We start from the raw sequence: 27193 nt of genomic DNA, 5'->3' as shown, positions 1-27193 counted from the left end.
CTTTTCTGAGCTGCATGAAGGAGCCTCTTCCTTTAGCCATGTAGTTGCTGTCATGACTCCTGCTTCTACTCGCCCTTCCCTCTAAAACAATCAAGAACGTATAGATTAAAAATTGCATCTGTTGAAGTTAACCAAGGCAAGCCCAGGGAAAGAAAAAAATAATTATTTTTTTCTACAGAGACATAAGCACCAGAAGTACAATTAGCAAAGTCCAGCCAAAGACTCACATTTTGGCACTTACTGCTCTTTGATCTAACCCATAACCTGCAGGAAAACTAACATAGTGCAGAAATCGGGAGGATGTTATGCACACACTGGTTTAATAACTTTTAACATTTTTCCAAAGCAGAATACCTGCTACAGTGTGACACGCCATTTTTAAATTTATATTTCATACGGAGAACTTTTGAGCTTAATATCCCTAAAAGTAAGTGTTCTTACACCACATGACTTTTTTGGCTATGCTGCCTTTAAACTGCTCTATCACATTCCCCAGCCCCTTCCTAGTATAAGCAAAATAAGAAAATACAGGGAAAGACAGAAAGAAACCTAAAATAAAGCTGCAGTAAACTCCAAGATGCTGCAGCAAACATGCTGGACAGTAAAAGTTATGATACTGCACATAAAACCAGTGTGCACTACCTGTTACAGAATTGTGTCAATAGTCTTTTCTGAGTAACTAAGAAATTAATCTTAAAATAGGAAGCCTCAGTTATTTACTTTTCCATCCTGTAACATTTTTAAATCCAGCATGATAAGATGTATTTTATTAAACAGTTTTTGACATCTCAAAGTGTACTATACAAATGTTACTATGATCTTAAAAAATATTTTGTCATAATTCTGAATGGAAACATCTCATGAGGAAAGGAAAAATGCAAGACTAATATCCAGAAGTAAAAAGGTCAGACTTCACACCTCCAGGATGTCTTTGGTAAGACAGGACCCATGAGTCCGAAGTTTGAAAAGGTTATGGATCCCAAAAAGCTCTCCTTGATGTTCCTTTGATCCTTGCACTGCCTCAAAATACCGCTTGGCATTTTCACTTCCAACCACCGCACAGTGAAGTTGCTAAAACGGAACAACACAAAAGATTTCAGAAGTGTTTGCTCCAACAACATGTCAGAATTTCCTGGCATCCACATTATATACACAGCTTTATTTGGAGCAGGCAGAGATTCCTAAGGGAGAATATTTTGTTTTGATTTCCCTGGCAGATGTTGGTGTCATAGACTGTGGTATAACACAAACCTGCTTGGATTTACCAAATTAAAAAAAAAAAATTGAAGACTTTTACTTCATTGTTGTCTAATATCAGACACCCACTATACAACACTACTGACATCCTTCTATGTCTTAACTGCTCGTCTCTCCTCAACACTATTGTTACTGTTTTTTCATAGTCCTTTGCCTTGCATGTCTACTTGGAAAGAACTAAATAAAAGCCAAGATTACTCCTACTGATCCCTGAATATTTTAATTTTCATGCACACTTGTTAAGTATATTGAACAGAAATTACTTTAAAGTCTCCCAGGTGAAAAGGAAAGACAAGTTTTTCAAGCAGAATTAAAACATTTTGAAGTCAGGCAGGTTTAGCTACATTCCAATGACTGCAAATTTTCAATACTTACATAATTGCTTATTTTACTTAAGGTGGAAGAATGTCAAAATCATGGGTTTATGGACACCAGATCTGTAATATTGTTTGTAACCATCTCTAAGCAGTTGGTAGTTCTTCAGGTCTACTCACTCCTAGTTCTACCACTGAACAGGTATTTTCCTAGACAGTAACATCTCCTGAATTATGCAGGCCAGTAACTATACAGTCAAATTCTCATGTAACTTTAGCTAAGCACAGTTTACTCTCGAATTATGCATGGTATTTACAGAAGTATACCTTAGGATACATACATAACTTATTCAGGTTTCCATTAGGTTAGATTTCAATTTTATTCATATCAGACTCTTCAATCACATATGGCTAGGTCAGTAAACAAAACACCACTAATTAAAAAAATTCAGCAATTTTAAAGCCAAATAGATCCATCAGTCAGAATACACTATAAACATAATGCATTTTCACAGAAATTCACTTAAATTCAGTGTTTTGTAGAAGCCAAAAAAGTTAGTATTGTTTAATTTTGACAAAATTATCTAAATAAAGAAGAGGAAACTTGTTAAAAAGAAATTAAAAGTAGAAGGTGATGGGCTGACATGCTCACAGATAATTGGGCAATTTTCAGAGACTCTGTATCTGAAGCTGAGAATGAAGACATTGCACTCACATTTTTCTGTAACTTTCGACCATCTAATTATGTAATCTACATTAATCAGGTTATACAGAGAACTGTTTTATTTTAAAAATTGTAAAATGTATCTGTGAGAGTCATAGTTAGTTTCTGCAGCACTCTGATTCAGGCAGCTCGTTTTTTTGGAAGGCTGGAGAAAGAGAGCAAAAATCTTGCTGGTGCTATAGACAAAAGACAAGAAGACTTTGCTATTGTCCTGCCTTTGAAAACTTGCCTCAGAAAGGAAGGGGAAACAGCTTGTAGTTGCTGCTGCTACAAAGGTAAGAAGTCATGCTGTCTGCCAGAATACTCAATCTGAAACAATTGCTCCCTCTAAATTTTTGTACTTGCATTGATAGGTTTGAAAACCTAATGTGGGTAAAACAAAGTGTGTGGTTTGAGGAACACACAATGTAGCAACTGTTTTGTGATGACATCAGAATCAAAACATAAAATAAGCAAACTCAAATATGAACAACAAAGAGCATGCTGCAGAATAAAAAGAAAGTAGATGAAATATGAACATGTTTTTCTCAACAAAAGTTGCAAGTTAAGAAATAAGGTGATGGCTTTAAGTCAAGACACTGACATTATAAGCTTATAAACTTGGAGAAAGGAAGGACATCAGTGAGATACGATTGTCCTGAAGCATGCACTACACAGAAAAGGCAAAGTGGTGGGCAAATGATACCATGTATTAAAAAAAGCTTTACGAAATTTTATGAATTAACCTAGTAGTTTTCATTTTGGGCCATAAATAGGAAGAATTTGGCATTAAGTGTTCAGTGACAAGCACTCTTGTAGCTGGGTTATTCACAAAGATGAGGTTGTAGGCTGAATGAGTGGGAAATGCAGTAGCAGACAGACTGTCATTATCCTCATGCAGATTTAAGTAAGTGACAAAGAATAAGGTTCTAAGATCAAGTATTTGGACATGGTATCTGATTTCATTAAGCAGATAGTCAGAAGCCCCCCAGCTGGAAGATGAAATCTGAGCTGCTCTCAACAGTTAAAGTAACATTAAAAATATTACTTTTAAAAGTTTAACAGTGACTTAAATTCAATCATTGAAACAACTAAAAAAAGCTCCCAATTTAAATAGTTTGTGAACTTTACCTGTTTGTAAACTTGTCTCAGGTACATCATCTCCTCCACAGTTCCCAAGGATATCAATCTGAACACTTTAACATCTTTGTACTGGCCAATCCTATAAGCTCTGCAAGAAGAATGGCATATTAAAAAAAAATATTTTTTTTTACCAGTTAAAAAGAGAAGCACTCTTAGTGGCAGTAAAACAAATAAAAAGGCATTCCAATAAAACAGGAGTACTCTGAATCATTTATGAGTTGGGTGGGTTTGGGGGTTTTCTGGTAGGGGTTTTTTTTCAACTTTTCCAAGTTTTTCCTCAGTATTCCATTCCCTTTTTGTTTACCCCTAGTTTTCAAAGTTTCTTCCCTGGTCTATCCAGTTGAAAAACCTTTCTCCTCAATTTGTATCACAAGGCCTGTCTCCCATCTCTCTTGAAAACACATCTTCCACTATGTTTTCTGAGTACTTGTGTTTTGGTTTTCCCCCCACCCCCCCCTCCTCTCTGTGTCCATCTGCTCTTGCACCACATATTCTATTTGCATTATATAGCAGTTACACCATGGATAACTTGTGGCAGTCTGTTCTTTCTTAACTTTATAAAGCACTTTACAAGGTACAACATAATAAAAACCGCTAACAAACAGGCAGTATTCCATCTAAAAGGCAAATTCTGATTTATAGAAATGTGGTCTTAGAAGAAATCTTTAAAGATAGTCCCTTTCAACAATACACATTTCTGAAACATATTTCTCTAGAATGCTGAGGTGCACATGAACATCTCTCAGGCATCAGAAAGACCCTTAAAAAGGAATTATGTAATTGGATAAGACAACAGAAACAGGTTTATTTCTGCTCATGAAAATATATAAAACTACTGAATTTTGAAAACTTCCAATATTCTTTACTTCACATATTCAAAAGCCTGTCCCTGAATTCCCATGATCAAAAAGCCTTGAAAGAAAAATCCAGAATCCTGGAAATGCTCCAGTGGTATAGTATCAGAGGTGGAAGTGAGTGCTGAAAAGACACTAATCTCCACCAGGGTGAAGCAGAAGAGAACATAAATGTTTTTCTTTAACGAATCTGGAATTCAAAACATCACTTGAACTAGGGTCAGTTAGAAATTACTTTGTCCTGACAAACATAGGAAAAATGCCATCCAGCTATACATACACACTTGTTCTAGAGATCAGGAGAAGTTAGAGTAACTACGTCTTTTTTTTTTTTCATTGAATCTTTTAAAAGTGAATCCACCATCACAGTGCTACAAAAATAAAATGGAAAATAGGAAGTAAAAATCAGGGTTAAAAACAAGAACAGCAAAGCTAAAATACAATTTAGCTGGACATTTTTTACTGTCTTTTGGACAAGTCAGACTATATAAAAAATCTCTTCCTTTAGGAAAATTTAGTTGGACAATGAGATTAAAGGACCAAAGCAAAAAAAAAGAGTAGATCATGGATCAAGATCTGTATTTTGAGAGTGTACCTGTCAATGGCTTGAAGATCATTTGCTGGGTTCCATGTAGGATCAAACAGTATAACAACATTGGCACCAACAAAATTGAGACCCAGTCCACCAGCCCTAAAAACACAAAAATGGAAAAATAGGACTATTTGACAGTAAGAAAACCAACATTTTTTTCCAGTGCATTAGGTCCATATTAGCACACCTTTCCCCAACAAGGAAAAAAGAGCATAACAGGGATACTGAAAATAGCAGGGTACAGCTTTCTGTTACTGTTGCGTTAATAAGCACAGGGTAATAAAAGAACCACTGCTGTACAATGCAGTTGTACTCTTCCTGCTACTCAGGTGAGACAAACTGTATGGCAAGCTAAGTCATAACCAACCGCTATCCCCTTACCATGGTAAAAGTCCTGATTGCTATTTCACACCCACTGAGCTCTGCACAGGCCAACTTCCCCAACGACTATACTGAAATTCATAACCACTTTTATGCCAGTTAACATTATAGAAGCAAAAAAACTATACCTCAAACACAAAGTCTGCATTAAATTTTACTTCCTCTAATCCCAAAACACAGTTTTGAGAATAATGCTATGTAGCTTCCACTAAAATGGTCACGGTCTAGGGCAAGTCATATCTGTAAGAATTAACAACTGTCACAAATCTATTCGTACAGCATGTAAGTCAACTCTTAAAAGTATAGATGGCCACGCAGCTGTGTATCAGCAACTTCCGCACCTGTCATTACAAGGGACAAAAGTCACTGTAAGGAAGTTGTCTCTTGTGGCAGTAAGGAGTCATGGGTGTACCACTTCGTCTTAAACATTCAACAGCTGTACTGTGCTTTTGGGTAAAGCCTGCAAGCCAGCCAATAATCTGAGCACATGCTTAACCTGAGGTAGCTAAGGTCCTTGCTGAATCAAACAAAACTTTCAGTTACTTGGAGTTTCGCACGTGTGTAGCTGGATGACTTGATAAGAACAAAAGTGAGGAAAATGCCACTTTGCAAAACAAGCCAATAATGAAAATTCATTTCAACTGGCTCAATCAACGTTCCTACAAAAAGAGAACAGTTCTACACAAGCACATGCTATACCATTACTGATTTAACTATTAAAACAATTCTTCACACTGACATAGCACAAATTTCAAGTGTTTTTCAGAAAGAGGTACACAAAACTGAAACATTCAATCCCATTTAATTTAACAAGCACCTGGTTTTAATAGGTTACTTTATATTCCACTTGTTTAAAGCAGTGGGAAAGGTAAAGTTTCCAGGGATGTGAGTAAATGGAGACAGAAACCAAAAGCTTATGGAGCCCCACCACCTTCTGGTCTTCATGGAATCCTTGTTAATGTAAATACAGTTGTGGCCTCTTCCTTCCAGATGTGGTACGGTGTTGGGTTAGTGAAATCTGGAAAGGGAGAGGATGTGGGAACCTGCCAATATTAACGGAGGTTTCCGGATGATGAGCGCTCTCAAAGTTTGAAATGCTGACTAAAAATCTTTGTATTTTTCAGAATACCTTACTGTATTTTGGGATTTTGGTGTACTTCTTTTTAGTGAGGACAGAATTCTGTCTCGCATCTTAGCAAACCAACCCTGCAGGCAGAAACATAAGTCAACATGTTTTTCCAAATGCTCTCATAAAAAAATGCGATGTTTGTAACTGAAATATGAATTAAACCTCAGTCCAAAGCCTTTGTGTCAGCAAAACAGACTGACTATGAAAATTAACTGAACAGGATACTTAGCTTTATAAAGATTTTATCTTTCAATATTTTTAGGTATGCCACAAAAATTCAGGTACTCCAAAACAGAAAATAAATGGCTTGTAAACCCTTTACGGACAGAAGGAATCCAATAGTTAGTCTGTACATTTTTGTAAAAGAGTAGCTTCAGTTTTAAAGTTCATTTAACCAGCAGTTAAAGTCATTATTGCAAGATGTTCCATGCAAATTACTGTCATACAGGTCAAATGAAGAAGAGCCCTTAATGAAATGCCTTGTAACGGTTCTGTAACAAACAACGGTTTTCAAAAGATCATCTTATTTAAAACTGCATCCTGTGTGAAATGAACGACTTGTGTTTGTATCCTATCACTGACAATTTAATGCCGCATTGTTCATAAGTTACAAAACAGTAAGCCATGAGAAAAGTTTCCATGAAAGCTCTAACTATGTAATGCTGGTTTCTTTTTAAGTTTTTTATAGTTTTTAAGTTCTCTGTTTCAGTGAGAGCTTGTGGCTGAGAGTTTTTTGAATGTGATTACAGGCACATTAATTATTATTTACAACATAGTCGTGAAGAATTCAAGCTAAATGAAGCTGTGAAAAAGTACACAGTAATGGACAGCAGTCCAGCAATGGATGGTAACTGAGAATTCTACAGGTAGAATGGAAATGCACACTGCAACCTTTCACCATAAACACTGTCTACGGATTTCTATAACCATCACGTCTTCATCCCCTAAGCACTTTTCTTTACATAATAAACTGAGAAGCAGAAAGATATTTTAATTTATAATTATTCTGAAGGAATTAATCTAGAGAAAGGCTAGCATGGAAAACCCAGAGAACAGTGATTTAGCTTTAAAGATGGGAACGCTTGCTGCTCTTATTTCTTCCAGAACAATGCAATGGAACAGGACTGCACAGACGTCAGTATTGTACACACAGAGTTCCTCTTCTTCAGGCTAAGCACCATCAAAGGAGTTGCAAGACCTAACATTCTCCTACCAAGTTATAACAACTCCAACAATTATTTTAGTGTTTCTAAGCATAACCAGAATTCCCCTTCCTTTATTCCAAATAATCATGTATTTTTCCAACAAGACCAGCACAGGACTGACATATTCTGAAATAGACTTCATGAACCTTGGAAGTTCCAACAGATGTATACCTATTTTTCCAAAAAGCTTAAAGCTGAAATTCTTAATCTATACCTATTGGTTTGATGAAATTTACAGTCTCTGAAGAAATAAATCATATTTTCTCTCAACACCCACAAAACATATTTATTCATATAACTATATTAGTCATAGCTGCCCATAAAAGCATTATAGATAGTATCAAACATAGTCATATAGCTAACATTAACTGCAAGACTCAAGGTTAAGCTATACAGATAGACCGGCAGATTTTTATTTTATTTCATTTTATTTGTTTAAGGCCCTGTTTCTCAAAAAACCTCAACAACCAATCAAAATCAGGATTTCCAAATGTCTATGGGCTACAGATAGGCAGTTCAGGGCAGAAACAGCATTTTGCTGGTATAAAAAAAATGGAATATAGAACAGGAACAATGTAAATTTAACAGTGAAGTCATCCCCACTGTCTGCATTGTAACTCACTAATTTATAGATTGGAGCTTCCTGTTTAAAGCTGTATGTTAACTGTGCCAGTGGAATATAATGGCAGACTCAAGATCACTATGTGGGGAATTCATCCTTTGCAGAATGCATTTTTTCAGCCAAAAGACTGTGGAAGTGTTTTCAGCAAAAATCAACATTTGGCTCTTCAAGCAATGGGACTTTCAGAACACGTACAAGTTGACTACACAGAACAGTCGGCCAAAAACTCTGCAAGAAAGTACGGACAGAAGAGTATGACCCAATTCTGTCAACTTACTACGTGTTGAGAAATAAAGAATACACTGTGAAGTCCTAATGCCTGAAATCTGAGTAAGAGGAAGGATGAACCTCTTGTAGAGTAGAACTGTGATAAATCACTTCCTGATTTCCAAAGGATTACAAAATAACGGCTGCTTCTATTACTGTATATCTAGGAAGCCAAAAGATAACTTTGTTATCTGCGATAAATACACAAAGAATTGCACCTTTTGTTTTTCTTGGTAAACAATGGTTATAGTAACTGCAATTCCACCACTGTTTGTTCCTTATATTTGCTCAGTAAGGTGAGAGACACTAAGAAGAACTGAATCAAGACTCTTGTCTCAAACACCATGCAGGCACGGAAAGCTCACCAATCTTGGCATTGACAAGCTAAGAGGAGAAAGTCCATCTCTGTTTACCTGACCTTCCTTTTTATTTCTATGTAAATTAATGGAAAAGAACGGAAAAGGTTGTAATTGCACAACCTACACTGATAGAAGCACAAACCAGAGTCTCTCCTAATGCTACAGGTGCAGTAATTCCCTGCTGTCTTCAGAGACGAAGAATATGGACCCATGAAGGACACAGGGAAGCTGATGGTCGGGTTCCACAGTTGATTACAAACCAATACACATGAGCAACAAAACAAATCTCTTCCCAACCCTACCCACATGCACCAGGGAGTATCTGAAGACAGCTCTCACATCCACTTGTAACAGTCCAAGATTACGTCTAGCTTCTAAATAAACACAGGCAGTGTGGATCCTCCTATCCAACTCCAATATGCACACTTTCAGTAAAGAAGGACCAAAGAGACCGCATAGGCAAGAATGGCACATTTGCGTATTTCATTGAGTTTCACTGAGTTTTCTTCTGGACAGGAAGACTAAGGTTTCTCCTTGTTTTGCTTTCTGCCCTTGCCTGGTTAACAAGCTTTATCCAAGATGAAACATGGAAGTAACCAGAACTTCAAGAAAATAAATAAAAGAAGGTGAAAGAATGGTCATCCTACTTTCATTAATTTTAGTCAAACATATTATTCTGTTTCAAAAGAATTCACTATCCATCAAATCAATAAGCAGATCTGATAGGAATATGCATTTTAAAAAGACAATCAAGGTTTGTATGAAGTATTTTGAATAGACATATGCTAGTTCACATGGTTAATAAATTACAGTAACACTGAGATAATTTTTCAGTTCAATACAGCATTTCATGTTTCCTCTCTCCTATAGCAAGTGGAAATATAAAACTTGGATTCAGAAGACTTGCTTGTTTCAGATCTTAGCTATAAATGAGAGGAGAGGGCAAGTCCACAGCAGTGTCTATGTTTACTACCAGACAAAAGAACAATTCACTTTTTTATGGAAGTAATCCCTCACAAGGTCACCAAGTAACATGCAGAGTAACCTATTTATTAAACACTAGAAATGCACAGTAAAACAGACAACAAGTTAAATTTTCTTACATTGTAGACACAAGACATATGTTAATTTCTTGAACGCTGTTGAACTCTCTTACAATTCTGATTCTGTCTTCTGATTTTGTATTTCCATCAAGTCTTCGGTAATCTAGCCCAGATGCCATACAGTACTGTTCCAGCACATCTAGCAACTGGTTGGAAAAATTAATTAAAAGAAAAAGATTAAGTGCTTACTATTATCTTTTTAATTAAACATAATCACAGACGCCATGTTTATCAAATATATTTTCAACAGACCAAGCACCGAAAATAAGAGTAAATATTCCCCAAATAAGAGTAAATATTCCCCATTTTGATATCAACATCCTTGATACACTCTAGCTGTGATTCTACAGCACTTAAGGTGATTAATGCTGGTCTGTTGCGGTCTCACTCAATCCTGCAACCCTGATGGCCTGTCCCACCTCCACGTGATGCTGAGCCAGTTCAACCCAATCAGCAGGCAGGCAACTTGAACAGTTTCCTACCCTTACAATTACTTGAAGTATGGTAAATGAGCACCAGACCCAGCAGAGACACAGGCTGGTATGCACAGGCAGAGTTCAGAGGGGCCAAGTGAAAGAGACTGCAGTAACCAGCAGGCAGTCTTGTCTTGAACACTGTGAAGCACAGCATAAGACACATGAGCATTTTACTACTACATCTAAATATTAAGCTTTCAGCCTGCCTCAAAAAGCCTCAAAATTATTACATATTTAAGACTCTGAACTGTCATTCACACTATTTTTTAATACTTTTTAATGCTATCAATACAAACATTTAAGAACACTGTATTACAGTTTGTACTGTTTCAGGGAACATGTTATTCTCTAACAAGAAAATCAAGGACCCTTAAACATGAAGTGTGCATACACCTCTCGCTCCAATTAAACACTGCTTTGAGTTCAAACCAACTGGTCTAGTAAGTCTCAATGCTGAATTTTTATCACACCGGTGATGGTCAAAAGCCAGTAGAACAGAGGAAATTTAACTACTTTCAAGTGCTAACACAGAGATTGTACGGTACTTTGGTTGTGTTTTGCCATGGCACTGCTCTAACTCAAGACACAGCAGCTGAACTCAGTATGAGCTATCTACACCTGAACTAATACAACAATTTAAAAAAGCTGTAAGGAAGGCAGCAGAGTGTTACATTTGTTTTCCCATCACCATTTTTATCATGAGGTAACATCAGGTTTCAACATGCTTCTGGAGTATGGCACACTGTCCTTATCATCATTTCCCATAGTACAGAGAGAAAGGAAATGTGGTTAACAGCTGTCACCTCGGCGATTCAAGCTTCAGAACCTACTGCGGCAGTTAACTGATAAAATTCATATGGAGCTCACCTTTGTTGAAAAGGAGAAGAGAAGAACTTTATCCTTGTTTCTTCTGAAGTGATTTAAAAGCTGCTGAAGGACCTGTAAATGAACCACAGAATACAAATGAAGAGACATTTCACACACACTTGCATTTTCAACCTTCAAACAGCCTACACTGTAGTTAATTGTTTGCAAAGCCAAACAGAGGCATAAGAAAAAAGGTTAGTAGCATAGAAAATGTGCCAAAGGTAATGGAGATGCCAGACTTCTGCATTTTTTTGGTGATCTACATGGAAATCCTGCTATAAAAAGGCAATCATACTACTAACAGGTAGATTCAGAAGGTATTTGTGTCAGTGCATAGACTGCAACAAAACGTTACTATTTCATGTGCCAGCTCACATTGTGAATTTTTGCACTTAGCTAATGCACACAGTTCCCCTGAAAACAGGAAGGTCTGTTTACGTTTTCTGTACTGCATCTGAGTTCAGAACTTCTTGGAACTTGTCTTCTTAAAATAATCCGAGTTGTATGCCTCTCCCCGCTCCCACTCTGGCCTGTTGCTCTGTTTACAGTAGGATCCAGCTTCCCAGACTCTGCACAGACCTTGAAACGCCAATAATCCGCCCACACACAATGTTCTTCTGGTGGGGAAGCAAATAATCCAGAGCCTTGTGTATAATAGTGATACTGTTATTTTCAAAAGAACCATGTCCACATCTGGCAATGGCAGCTCCAGAGTACCGCGCAGAAGCAACGCACAGAGGGGAAAAAGGAGGAATTTTCTGTACCGTGTCTGTAGCTGTCTCCCAGTGGGCAATAAATATTTAAAAATTATATTTATTCAGTGATAAATACATAAAACGTTAATCAACACTGCATTCACTAGAAGCCTAACCAATCTTGACAAGCAAATAATGAGGACTGTTTATATTAAACTTACAGTTCTGGAGACTATCTAGAATATAAAATAGTAATTCCACATCACTTCTAAGTCCTGTTGTATAAATTAGCCAACCAGTTACAAGTGAAAACAAGATACAAACAAGGTAATTTTTACCTGGTTTTGTTGTACAACAACATATAAACCAGGATTTCTTTTACTGGGAAAAAGATCCACATCAGGTAATTTAACAAGAGCTAAGTAACTTACACTTGCATTTTATTTAGCCACATTAAGAAACAGAAGAAATCATGACATACTTACAAAGCAGGGGCAACTTGGCTACTGTTGCTGTTACTAAAGTATAGGTCAAATAATGAATTGCCTATAGGAGAACACACAAACAAATCCACCCAGTCTGTTTAAATAAAATGGATCAATGTCATACCCATTGGGATTTCAGGTATTCTGGAGTAACGAACAGCTCTGAAGAACTCACAAAAGTAATGAATGGGTTTGCACCAAAGAGAAGTAAAGTACCCTGAAAGTTATTAGTTTGAAAAAGAAATACTTGGTCATACTCATGCAAAATAACATGCTTTTTGTAAGCGGGCACATGGATTTAAATGCGTATCTCCCCATTACTACACGCTGTGAGTTTTCTGACTGTAATGAAATTTTAGCTCCCACTTCTGAAAACATCCTGTTTGTATACAGAAGTCCAAGCTAGCCTACAGTGGTTTGAAGCCTTCAAAACCATGCCTGCCTGGGTTGGGGTTATGTTTCATAGTGGAAGTTGTTATTATTTGCAAGGTGCTCCGATAGACTTCCATTTTCCTACTGAAGCAATGATTATATGCCAGGCAAAATAAATAAATCAATCCAACATAGTTACTCCTAAGAGATTTATAATAATTAAGTACAGTATTCCAAAACTCCACAAATCTGTGGAAATACTATACACATAGCTTTAAAAAAAAGCAGTTATTTCAAGTGTCCAGACATTTAATAGCCCTTTTCACTTAAAAAGCAAATAGCCTCTCTGAGCCAGAATTTTAACAACATTGTAGAAACAATCAAAGTACTAATGGGAATTACTGCAGGCTCTTAAAAATACCCTCATTTTTCTTACTTCTTTTCCAAGCAGACCCCCATACTTCTGTGTGAACAATCTCCAGTCTTTGTGTTTAAAAAGCAATGGAACCACTTGTCCTTCCACTTTGCAGGTCCACACTTTCTTACTTCATGATGCAGAAAGGGTGGTTTCCAAGCAAGGCAGCACAATCCTTTCACTTGAACTCTCACATATTCAACTATTTAAAATTAAAAACCTGGGCACGAAATTCACCTTGCAATACAATGTGTAAGCAAAGTCTTCTGCAAACTGTCGGACCTGCAGTATGACTGAAAATGAAGGGGTAATTCCACAACGGCAGCCGAAATTCAGAACATGTCACTGTGTTAACTGCCTACCTCCCACTGTAAGGAGGACTTTTCAGAGTCATAGGTACACCCCATCAACACTTTCATTGTTGATGATTATAGGGACTATAGATTATAGGGACTATTTTTCCCAGGCTCTTGCTATAATCTTACAGAACAGCAAACTCTGTTTGCTGGCATGCGATAAATGCTACAGCTTGCAAACCACATGGAGATGATTGCAGCCACAGCACCTGGCAGGGCACAAACACCAATATGCCACACCTTCACACTTCCTTTCCAGCAATTCTAGCTTGACTGGTGGCCGATTCCACAGTACAAAACGCTATGTGTGCCTCCACGTTTTATCTCTGCTTGGTGAGAGAACAGAAGGTATTTTAGCAGATCGGCTAACCTTTTACGACTCCTCAGCTAATGAACTCCACAGACAAGTCCCAGCCTTTCTCCACACTGAATAAATGCCACTAACCTTCCCTTTGCAAGTACTCTCATCTACAAAAGATTAATCCCCCTGCCGAATCTTCTGGGTAGCCTGCACTAAATCCTAACTTAAAGGACAAAGTGATATCTGTATAGTCTATGATACCAGATGAAAGTTGCAAACGATTTTAATTAGTTTCTAGAATTTATTTATAGAACAGAAAATGCAATGTATTACAGTGGGACAAGGCTATTAAAAACATTTTACTACATTTTGTCTCATTTACTTCCAAATGAACATGTTAAAAATATTGTAAGTAATTTTCAAGCTCTAGTATCTCGATGATTCTCCTCTGATTACTTTCTGATGGTAAGAGGACCTTCTAAAAGGAAGGCCTTCTGAATGACTTTGGTTCCAGAGCATGAAAACCAAAATCATAGAATCATAGAACGGTTTGGGTTGGAAGGGACCTTAAAGATCATCTAGTTCCAACCCCCCTGCCATGGGCAGGGACACCTTCCACTAGACCAGGTTGCTCAAAGCCACATCCAGTCTGGCCTTGAAGACATCCAGGGATGGGGCATCCACAACATCTCTGGGCAACCTGTTCCAGTGCCTCACTACCCTCTCTGTGAAGAATTTCTTCCTGACATCTAATCTAAACCTCCCTGATTTCAATTTATACCCATTACCCCAATGGCTTCTGGTTTAAAATTGAGAATAGAAAACAGTGTGTTAAACAATCTGTTCTCACAAGACAAGCCGCCAATGCAATCAGCAGCAGAACCCCCCCCTCCACCACCACAATACCAGATGTGTATGAACCAATTTTTGACATCATACTAATTCTGAAGTCAAATCTGATGGACTCAAAACCACCTTATTTTTCAACGATGGCTACTTGGCCCATTACAAAAAACTCATCCTTCCAGGCACTGAGATATCACCACATAGTTCAGAATATTCTGTTTATACATGTATTTCATGAACTAACACAAAATTCAAGTTTCCCTTGAACAGAGAGCATACCAATTTCCCCTCAAAGTAAGAAATTCTTTTAATAATCCTGAGATGAATTCTATCCTGTTTGCAATGGCTGAAAAAGACACTACAGATTTCTAAAATAAAGCATCACACATGCAAACCAAGAGATCATCAACAGTGCAACAATAGTCTGTAAGTCTACTGTGCTACTACAAATACAGCATTTGAAAATGCTTCTGTTCTGTAATTCCTAAAGTAAAAAACAAACTGAACAAGCAGAAACCCTCATAATAATACCAGATCACAGTTTCTTAAATTCGAGGCAAGAAAGCTTCACATTGCTTTGTACATTTTTTCTACTAGCATTGCAGGGTATTGCCTGATCTGACTTTTTTAAAAGGAGTTTCAGTTTCCCATGATATATACTACGCTTCTTTTAAAAAATGGAAATGCTCCATACCAAGGATCTTCTCAAGAATATGTGTTTATTTAGGATTTGGAGTTTGTTTGGGGGGGTTGTGGGGCTTTTATGTCTTGTTTTGGGTTGACAGTTGGTGTTTGTTTTTTTGGTTGGTTTTTTTTTGGGGGGTAGGGGGTGGGTTTGCAATTACTACAATATATTAAAAAATAAACTGAAATACAGGAATATTTATCAATACAGACTGACAAGCTAAAAAATCAAAAATTAAATAAAAAGCATCATCAGAAAAGTCTCTAGCAAGACAGAAAAAAAGATGAGCATTAGTTGATTCACTAGCAATTAAAAAAAACAAAACCCACACACCACAAAAACCAAACCAAACCCACACAACAAGAGGAATCAACACACTAGTAGCTCATTATTTTTAATCGCATATTTCTCACTTCATTCTACTTGGGGGCTGGACTAATGACCTTTGAAGAGCCCTTCCAAGTCAAACTATTCTATTATTCTACTTATGTCTGGGCAATTAATCCAAAAATATAAACTGGCCTGGCACTTATCCACTGGTACCTCAGAGATTCATTTTTCTAACCATGTGCATCTCTCTGTGTCAAAACATTCAACTTGCCTGACATCTCATCAGTATCAAGCCATCAGCACAAGCTCAGTATAATTAGAGATCACAGCTCCTGCTCTCTGACAGCTCCATTATGCTTATTCCAGCCCCGCAATATAGAATAACCTTCTTCCTTACCACCCAAGACCACTGCACACGAGCATGAGAGGACACTTAGGGCTACTAGCCAAGGGTGACACTCAACCCACACAGCCACAGTCAGCTGCACACCCGAGAAGACACTGCAATATATGCTGTCCCTGATGGCCACAATGTGGAACATGTTCCTCCCAGTGGGCAGCTCCATAGGCAGCAGACTTTAAAGGCACATAATGTTGGAAGCTCTACCTTAACGCAGACATTTTTGTTTGCCTGTTTTGTTTACTAGTGTGTCGAAACACACATAATGAAAATGTCGTAAGGCAGCACTGGAGTGAAGTATGCAACGTCCCCAAGAGAAACATTTCTAGAGAAAAGCAAGATTAGTTGTAACCAATAAAAGAATAGCTTCATAAACATGATCACGGACTTAATTTTTATTAATTAATGTATGTAATACTTGCTGCTAATTAACAGTAAGTTGACTCCCATGAGATAACGAAGAGCATACAACAAAGGTACTATGCAGGCCTATCACATGTACGTGGTAACAGCAAAGAAAGATGTTGCTTGCATAAGAACAAATCAATAAAGTGATACCAACCATCACTGTTAAAAAAAACATGGCCCAGCCACTGCCTCCCCTCCCTAGTCCCAACCAACAACTGTGAATATTCAGGTTTACAGAGAGAGAAAAATACAGTATATTCCATTCTGCATAACTTCTCACCCTCCAGTTACTCTCAGCTCAGGAGCACTCCTGAAACTAACATGGTTGTCTATTTAGTTAGCTACATTGGACATCATCTTCAGTTATCCATCCTGTTCACCTCTGAAACCAGTTTCTGAGCCAAGGAGTTTTACAGGTTCACACTGAACATGTTTATTTTGTTCATCTTTAGTCTGGCTCCTGTTAGCTTCATTTTATGTCCAACAGGTTAGAAGAGACAGTAAGCATACCTTCACCAGTTCCATGCTACACAACTGTCCCACTCCCATTCATCCTAAGACATTTTTTGCAGGCTGGAGAGTCTTGCTTGGTTGCTTCTGTCCCACAGCACTGATCCCCTTTTTTGGCCCTGTTCTGAACCTTTTCAAGGTCTAACACAGTCTTTTTGAGAGGAGGGACTGGAACTACTCACAACATTGAAGAACTGCACAAACTATTAAGTCCATAAGGATTTTGTTCTGCTCTCTTTTCCTCCCGCAAACATTTCTGACTGCCACTGAGTTGACGGTTTCATGGAACTACCTGTCATAATATTATGATCCTGATCCCCTTGGCTGCAAGGCTCATTTCCATGACCATCACTAAATATGTGAAGCGAACAACTGAGGATATCTTAGTATCACAGACCACTCTCATCCAGTCTTTGCCCACAAGCACCCCAATCCAAGACATAAGACTTCCGCTGTGGTATCACCACCATTAAAAAAAAAAAGATTAAAACCCCCACAACTATTAGGTGTATGTTTTCTTATATCCATATACTACAGCTGCAGATCTATTACTATTACTAATACTTATTTTTCCTCTAAAGAGCAGATTTACCTTCATTTTTCCACTGTACTTTGGATCCGAAATTGTTTCGAAGGCCGCATCTTTGCTTAACTGCACAAAATCTGGAAAACTGGAAAACACCTGGTTGCACACCCGTTTGATATGTGCTTCCTGGAAGAAAAACAGAAAGTTTGAATAGGTGTTAAAGATCAGACTTACACTGGGATACCAGTAAGCCATACAAGGACTTAAACAAGTCAAAACAACTAATCTGCTAAAGCACTCAAGCAGAAAGTGTTAGGTGGTTTTATTCAGTTCACTACAGAAGTGCTGGATAAAACATCTCCTGCATGTTTTGGTTTGCTTCATTTAAAAAAGGAAGAGGATCCTAATCTGAAACCATGGATTGCAGTTACCAGAGTAGAGATGGCCAAAACAACTTCTCCTGGGCAGAGACTGCAACAGCACTGGCCAGAATTATCAGCCGTAAGAACTCCACTGGCTTGAGGTTTGCACTGCCCAACAGCTGCGTACCAGCACCTCTCCTGACGCTCTGGCATGGTAAGCCAATATGGGAATAACATGCTGTCCCACCGATATGACAAAAACCAACACGGCAAATGCATGTGAACCGTTCAAACCCCACGTTAAAGCTCCAGTGATAGAATCTGGGTAGCTAGGAACTTGAACGTAACCACACACTCTAAGCCTACTTTTTCAGAAGAGAGAAGACCGCATCTCTCACCTGAGAGTAATGCGTGATGAATTTTAGCATTAAAGGTAAGAAATACTACAAAATATCAGTTGCTTCAGTAGATTTTGGAGCAGTTCATAATTAAGTATGCTATAAAAGACAGTATGTCTCAAAATATGTAGTTATTTCACTGGCTATTTACATTCTCAAATGTCACTACAACAAAAACTACATACGCAATATTAAAAGAACACCCAAAACAAAAAAAACAACACTGAAGACATTTGTGTATTTGCTGTGATAAGGCTCTGTACAGTACCATTTCCTAAAAAGCAGAACTGCTTCAATGGAACAAACTTGCAAAAATCAGCTAGGATATTCTCATTTTCATTCCCTTGTGGCTTCTGAGAGGAAGTGGTAATGTCCCTAAATACTTCTGCTCATTTCTGGATCGTAAGGATCACATACAAGCATTTTTAAAAACTCTGCCATTTGTGGCTCTTGTAGCTTACTGGCACAGTAAGAAGATAAAACTGACACTCTTCTCTTATTGAGCATCTTCCACTAAAACATGTTTCTCATTATTTAAAGCAGCTCAGCTCTGAATGTAAAAATGCTAGTGAAAAGAAAATGTTCTAATTGCTTATTTATTTTCACAGTCATTCCTCTTACTAGACACTTGTCACAAATGGCACTGAATTGCCATTATTAGAAATCACTAAAAATTACTCTTCCCCCTAAAGCTCTCCAATATTTCTAAAGCCTTAATTTTCAGATCTGCGTCAACTAAATGAACACACCGTTGTGCAACATCTCTGTCTATTTAGTAAGGGCTACATTCTGGATTACTGAATGGAAAAGGAATTTGACAAAATATCTGTTTCAGCTAGTGAAGACTTAAAAAGGAGGCCAGCAGCAATTTTCATTCAAGACTCTTCTCCCCATTTTCCACAGTATTTTTAGATGCTCCTGAAACTAACCTGCTGCTTGCTAGTGTTGTCCGTCTGCAGCAGTGCAGCATGGTTGGCAACCTTCTGCAGGATTGTCAGGTAACTGAAGCGCAGTGACTTAATTGTTTCACCATGAGCATTTACCTACAAAAAATAAAAGAAAAAACGTTTATGCAAACAAATGCTCATGAAAATAAGAAATAATCTAAATGCTATTCTTACAAGATTTAATACATTAGTTATTCTATAGAAGTATTACAATTGAACCCGAATAGATGAATACTGTATTTCTAACAAAAATGCAACATGTGGGTTTTTCCTCAGCTTTGTGACCCTACTGATGACAACATCTTAAAAAGAAAAAACCCACAGCTATATTCACAGTTTGCTAAACATTATCTACAGAAATTACCAAGATAACCAAGAATTCCATGGTATACAAAAAGACAGTAACTTTACAACTGATTTAAATGTAAATCGAACAAGAGCTGTTTAAATGACTCTTTACCCTAGGACTGCTAACTTTACTTTTTTCCACAGCAGAAATGTATAAAGTTTTATAAACATCTCAAGTAACGAAATTCAAACAACGTCAAACATTCTACAATGCAGCAACAGCATCAGCTGTTTTTCTGGTTACAGTTGGCTGATTCAACCAACGTTCATTTCCCTTTCCCTTCTCAAGTTGCTAAATTTCATGGTTAACTTTGGAATAAGACAGCCCACAAGAGCACTTAAGTATCTGCAGGCTGCCCTTTGTGAATTACATTCAACAGCATTCTACTTTTTTTCTACACAACATCAAAGAACAAATTCTAGCATCCAAGGAATATTAAAAGCAGGCTGATAAAGAAAGATGCAGAAGACTGAATAAGCTGTAACATTGGGGGGGGGGGGGAGGGGAGAACCCAAACCAAACACCAAAACACAACAACACTATACATGAATCAAAACAGGTCAGAAAGAAAGCAGGGAGAAACAAGTATGAGATGTATGCTCCCAAGTGTTAAAAAGACATGGTTAATGTGAGAAAACACAGGCAGAGGTAGACTGTTTTGTGTTAATGAAGCCCAGAGATGATAGAAGAAATCTACAGAGCTGTTACTCGCGAACGAAGTTCTGCTCTCGTGATCTATGCCTCCTGTCAGGAGTTCTCCCTTCAATGAAGCAAAGCAAAGCACGTGTTCAGTGGCACAGACACAATGCAACTGCAGTTACAACGCAGGCAAGGCCCAGACAACCCCATGGGTGCAGGATGCCTCCGATCTGCAGCTCTCACACCGACCACCTGAGGCATATGGGAGCAGCATGCCTGACACATACTGAGCATCACAATGCAATATTCCTTGCCAACATCAACTGTTTCACAGGTGCACTTATTAATACAAGAAATCTGTAATTCACTGCATAAATAACAATCACCTGCTCAGGGCACCAAAGCACATCTGCTGTAATCCCAAAGTGCCTAATTCCGCCACGCTCACGATGCAGCCACCCATGTTTGCAGTTGGGATTTCCCAAACAGATGAACTACCATCACACAGCCATTTCAATCAGCTCTTCATCAGCAGAGTCTCTTGAGAAAACCTATCTACCACCCACAACAGAAAGACTATGTTCTAAAATCCAAACAGTGCAAGTTCTTACTTTGTAACAACAGTTCTTCCTTTTACGGCCGCTGCTACAGCTGCAGGGCTCTCCTGCTCGTAATACTAAGCTTACATCCTCCGTCTCTAGCACAGCCTGGTACACAGCCTTCTGGAATTCGGTTAGGGAACAGTACACCATCTGCCACAGACAGAGAACCCCCAATACAGTTATGTGCAGCAAACAGTGAAAAGCAGAGAGTACTGCATCAAAAAAACATAAAACATTGAAAATAAAACAGAAAACAAGAATGTATTTGCTCAAATAGTTACGTGAAATTATTCTACAACCAAGTGAAAAAAACCTGGATCTTGACTTCAAAATAGTATGAAATTGTAGGCAAAATAGATGTATAGCTATTTTATCCCCTCCCAAAATTCTACAAACCGTATCAATATCAACCTACAATAATCTGCTGTTAGGTTTCTATAAACCTTTCAGTATGGCTTTTGTGGAGGAATAGGAGGAGGAGGGAAAAGTGAGAAATAAATGCACAATTGCAATTAAGGATTCCCCCTCTGCTTTGCCAGTTGCTTAATGTACCCTTTATTTCCTCTTTTTAGGTACTGGCTGTTGTAGAGCAGTGCTTGTCTACCACAGGCAAGACAAACAGAATAAGCAATGAGAAGGCAAAGATCTACACAGTGCTATGACCAAAACTCTTATCCCTCTTCTTAGAGACCATGGGTGGCATCTCCATGACATCTTTAGTCTTAAGCAGCAGGAGACAGAAATCCCAAGATCATTTCTTAACCTAGGCCACCCACACAGCAGCAGCACCATGCTGAGCTATAATAATACAGCAGTAACTTGAACATATACTCACATTAACAAGAGAATGAAAAGAATAAAACCTGATAGATTTAGAAAAGCAAGTGACTGACATTTGTGTTAATCTTTCCTTCAGAAGACAGTTTAGATGACATTATTATACACCAAGGATGAAGATTACACACCAAATTTTGAAAACATACCCAGAGACAAACTAATGCTTTTTCTCTACTTAGAAGAAAAGCACATTCGTATCTACTAAGAAATTGTCAGAACTCCTAGCTATAGTCATAAGTATCATCACTTTATATAATGTTTACAATACCATTAGATGAACAGGATGACAGACCTATCAACAATCAGCTTTAGGCTTGGGATTTTTCTTTTATTTAGTGATTGAAATGGGGGAGTTAAAAATGAAAACCATACTGTTCTATGTACAACACGTCAAGCTGCAAATTCAGAAGTCCTGTGTAGAATTTCAAGAGATTTACATGTATTGCATTGGTTTTGCACAGATAAATACAAAAATGCACATAAAACAGATGTATAAATCACTAGTCAGAAGTCTAGCTGAGCATTTTCATGCTTGATTAACTCCATTTCAACATGCAATCATAGTAATTACGTGAACAAAGCACACTACTGCACGTGCATTTTTTTGAGCTCTGGATTCTTCTTAAATTCGTAAGTTGAAAAGAAAACCATAAACTACTAAACTCACGATGAAAGAGAAAAACACAAGAAAAACAAAAAAGAAGAGATACATGCACTAGCATTGTATCTGAAATGTGCAGGTGCTCTTACTCGGTCCTCCTTTTTTGGCAACTGATCACTGATAAGCACTTTGGTACGTCTCAGAAACCAGCCAGACAATTTTTTCGCTAGCTTCACCATGGCCTTACGACCTGTTGCTAGCTCTCTTTTAGTTGCAGTGTGCCTCTGGCCATGCTCCACTGGATCAGAAAACTTCTTCTTGAAATGCAGTCTGCTACCCAAAAGTCCTGGTACAGCCCTATTAGAAAACAAAGGAAGCGTGTGTGTGTGAAGGAATAACAGCATTTTCTTTATTCCAAGGCAGCCTATCTTTTTCCATTAATCAAAAACATACCATAATTTCTTTTTATCTACCAGCAAGAGATCTTAAATTAATAATCACTAGAGAAATTAACAGAAACTGTGTATATAATAGAAATTACTATACTTCTTCCAGACATGCCATTTTTTCATTTACTTACTGAGATCCTCAACTGTTAAGGGAGACCATCAGGAAAGGTTTGCAATCTCCAGAAAATTAAAGCTCAGCAGAGCAACAGACGTGACAAGTACACAGAACCTCACAGGGATGATTCAAATCGTCCAGCCCTATCATAGTTCCACCACAAAATACACATGTAGAGGTGTTTAAATAATAAAAAAAGGTATTTTATTTACCAGTCCATAACACACCAAAGTTCCTTCATATTGTTTTGAAGAATAGTTCCAGTAAGACCTATGCGAACACTGCATTTTAATGACTTCATGGTTTGAGTAATTTGAGCCTTTGGATTCTTGATTCTATGTGCTTCATCCACTATCACAGCTGACCATTCCACACTGCAAATCAACAAGAAATACTGTATTAACTGAAACTACTTATGCTGTCATCCTGCATTCACATACAAAGTGAAGTCAGCCACAGATGTAACTGTGATTATGTAACACACTATTACTTTTGGGTTTTCCTACTTTACATTGTATTATACTACTCATTTTCCCTATACTTGTTTAGTAAATTCAGTTGTGATAGTTGAGTACAATGACTAAACTGTACAGCTAAATAAATGCACTAGTGTTAATTGTATCCAGTGCTTTCTGAGAAGCAAGCAGCTCTCAATCCCCGCAGCAATCAATCCAGCACATCTCACCAGCAGTAATTCCACTCATAAGTCCGCCATAGAAAAGTTAAATAAATCTCTGAAGGTGAACTATTGAAACAAGCTTATCACCGGTGTGCTTCATTTTTCCAACAAATCCTATCTACTGTAACTACCAGTAGATTAAAAGCATTTTGATCTGCATGGTTTCCTACATGAAAGCATCACTCAACTTCTTTAACATCTATGTAACACCAATACAGCAGAGGAGTTTTAAAATGGTGTGATTTTGTGACTAGGAAGAATGCATTGAGAAGCAGGGACTGAAAGATACTTTGCAGCCAGTTGAAGCATAAAACTTAAGAGGTAGAGTGACCTGTACACTGCGGTAACAATTTAAAGTCATCAAGTTACTAGGAAGAGATTTATTCACTTTATGACACTGCTTTATGTATATGAACAAAAATCACATTCACCTTGATGATACTTTAACCAGCAAAGAGGTGAAAGAGACGTGTTTAGAAGGAAACCTCTCTCCTGAGCAGGCTGCATTTTGTTCAACCATCTTAAGGTTGATCTTGTGGCATTTTTGATGCCTGCTAAATGCATTCCTAAAAATCTGTTAAAAATTGGAGTTTCTGACCATATGCTAGCTCCTTCACCTTAAGCTCTCCTTATGCTGATTTACATGCATAACTGAGTCTATGTATTCTTATAAGTGACAATTAATTATTTAGGGCCAGGTTTTGAGGCCAATCCACCACTCTAGCTACAGAAGACACAGACAGAGCTTCTTCCAGTGCCGAGATCATAGAGTCACATGCTCTGCAGAAACAGCTTGGTAGATCTGTATGCTAATGCATTTTGCAAGCAGTCCGTCACGCATCAGATGTGCTCGGCACATGCATCTATTTCCTGACCACTGTCTATTCAATGACCAAGCCTGAAAAGTTCCTCTAACACAACAAGAATTAGGGTACTGGTAACACAACTCTTAGTCTCCTCCTGTCTGCAGTTCGTTCCAGACCTGAGCACATACAGAGCTGGAGATCTGACTGTTCTGGTCACGGCTGTCCAGAACACTAGGACACTCGCTGGGGCCTGGAGTGTTCCCAACCTAAACCAACGAGATCTACAGAGCAACTGACAACACCAGCTGCTAAGGGCAGGCTGCTGCTACCAGCTATTCACACAACTTGCACCCTGCTTGCAAGATGATATAAGGAAAGAAGACAGACTGCTAGGATCAGATGAGAGGCCAAGTACTCCTGAACATAGCCTAAATAAAGGCAGCACTCCTACTCTGAAAATGCTGACAACTATAAAGCAAATAAAGTAGGATTTCTAACACAACCGGCTGTCAGAAAAACTTTGATAAGTCCATTAGGTATTTAAAACTACACACACCAACACATATACACATCTTGTATCTCAAAGCTTTTAGGACTTAAGAATTTCATCAAGCTGATGAAAAGTGCAAATAATAAGGAAAATACCTTTTGAACATTTGCTAAAAAAAGGAGATTTTTTTTTCTCCTTACTGAAAGATAAAAATATCTTCTTTTAGCTACCACAAGTTTTGAGGCAGGTGGTTCCTGTATTTTTTAGGGAACACTTCATGAACGTGTTAACAGCAAAAACTAGCTTTATAAAAAAATGTTCAAACCTCTCCCAAGCATCCCACTACAAAGAGAGTATAGGATAAACTCTCCAAAGTTAGTTAATGGGATTCTCCTCTTCAACACAGTGAGTCATTTAATTTAACAGTAAATACATTGCACAAAAAGAAAAAGTGCTTGGAAAGAACAATGCAAATTTAGACACAGTTAAAATTCTGTCTGTAGAAAAAAACATTCAAATGCTTACCTGTTAAATTCATCCAAATACAGGCGAAGTATCTCATATGTTGTAAGGGCAACTTCACATTTCCCTTGCTTGACGCGAGTCAGGTCATCATCCTTTTTGCTGCCGTGTAAGACAGAGACCTTAAAGTACCCCCATGTGTCTAACTCATTCTTCCAGTTGTACAGCACTGAAAGAGGGGCCACTATGAGAAAAGTCTGAAAACAAATAACTGTTACAGTATTACTGGAAAAACTACAACATAGGATTTTCTCAGTAAGGAAAGTCAAAATCTTGGGATGCATTTTACTGCTTTATAGTTTGAATTGTTTAATTCTGTCACTTCAATACACAACATAGAAAGTATCTGAGTCAATACAAATGCAAAAGCAATCACTTTACCTGGATTATGTAAATAGTACGGAAGAAAAATACTGTAATACTACAAAAGAGAACATAGTAGTGCTACTTACTCAAATTATACTCTAAAACCAGCAATGAGACATGAGATACTATCACTTTGCTTTGTTATGGCATCTCTATCTCTGTGCCATAAAAATGTTTTACAGATGGAGAAAAGAAAATGATGAAGAGGGTAAGCAGCTTCCTTCAAGTCACAAGTCCAGTCAATACAAGACGTCAAAACAGGAAGGTGGGAAAATGGTTTGAAAATCTAAAGCAGCTCACACAACTCATTTAATATCATAGAATAATAAAATCAGTGAGGTGGGAAGGGATCTCAGGGAGTTTCTAGCCCAACTTTCTGGTCGAAGCAGGGATAATACTTAATTCAGACATTTAGGATTTTCCCTACTACTCAGGTACTCAAAACCTCCAAGGATGGGGTGGTCCATAACCTTTCCATGACCTGTTCTAATACTTAATTGTCAAAGTGAAATAATTCTTCTCATTCTCAGTCAGCAGCATTCCTGGTGTTGGGGAGGTTTTTTTGTTTTGTTTTGGTTGGTTGGTTTTTTTCCACGTGACATGCCATCCCTTCACCTCTTCTTCTCTGCCTGTCTTTCCTGAGGAAACTATCCATTATTCACAGAACTAGTGCTATATGAACCATTCTGCCAGTTAAATACTCCAATTATTCCAATAAAATAAAAATAGCATTGTAAAACAGAAATTGCATGGGTCCTGTATCTTCAGATTTCTCCTGTTCACACAGAACTTTTGCATGTATCTTTATTTACTGTACTTGATTACGTAGATTATCAGTCAGCCTTACTTCTCACATTATGACAGTCATTCAAGAAAATAAGTGAGATCACAAGAATATTAGCAATAAATTTTCCAAATATAGGTGTTTTCCTTAATTATTTAAATATTGTGTTACATATGCACATATGCCTTTTGTACTTTAGAAACACAACCACACAAAACTAATATTCTGCTCACTGACATGGGCTTTTCAAAGTAATCTACCCACAAATCTCACCCGGGTATTTCCAAATGTTTTGTGTTAGCGCAGATCAACAATATTAACAGATTAGACAACAGATAGTAACAGCTAGATAATGCACTATGATAACTGAAGGCTTCCCTAACACTACTAGGAAGGCCATGAACCCCTAGACTACCTAGATAGCTGAATATTAAAAATATAAACTCTTAAAGTAAACAAAACCACAAAACAATCCAAGTACTGCCTTTTACCAAAATTCTGAAGCTTGTAACACTAAAAGCTGTACCTTCTTGGGGTTACACTTCAATTCTTTTTTCATTGTCCTCAGTAAAAATTCTGGCATATTATTTTCAATATCTTCACGAGTTCCCTTTTTGTGCAACACTGCAGCCAAAAATGAAATGAC

The 27193-nt window shown here is 37.7% G+C and overlaps 1 protein-coding gene across 1 annotated transcript; it reads right to left on the bottom strand.

Moving 5' to 3' along the window:
- ERCC6L2 (excision repair cross-complementation group 6-like 2) lies at positions 1 to 27193 on the bottom strand (the record flags this gene model as incomplete). Its single annotated transcript, XM_010155519.1, has 13 exons — positions 1 to 81; positions 919 to 1071; positions 3406 to 3505; positions 4867 to 4962; positions 9930 to 10075; positions 11273 to 11344; positions 17668 to 17787; positions 19291 to 19404; positions 20908 to 21048; positions 22486 to 22693; positions 23113 to 23274; positions 25401 to 25594; positions 27074 to 27193. Coding segments are annotated over 13 exons (1707 nt in total), but the record flags the coding sequence as incomplete, so codon positions are not given.

Source organism: Eurypyga helias, unplaced genomic scaffold, assembly GCF_000690775.1.
Source record: "Eurypyga helias isolate BGI_N326 unplaced genomic scaffold, ASM69077v1 scaffold43217, whole genome shotgun sequence".
In the NCBI taxonomy this organism is placed as follows: domain Eukaryota; kingdom Metazoa; phylum Chordata; class Aves; order Eurypygiformes; family Eurypygidae; genus Eurypyga; species Eurypyga helias.
The sequence above is the reverse complement of the archived record's forward strand: the minus strand, read 5'-3'. Positions and strand labels throughout refer to the sequence as shown.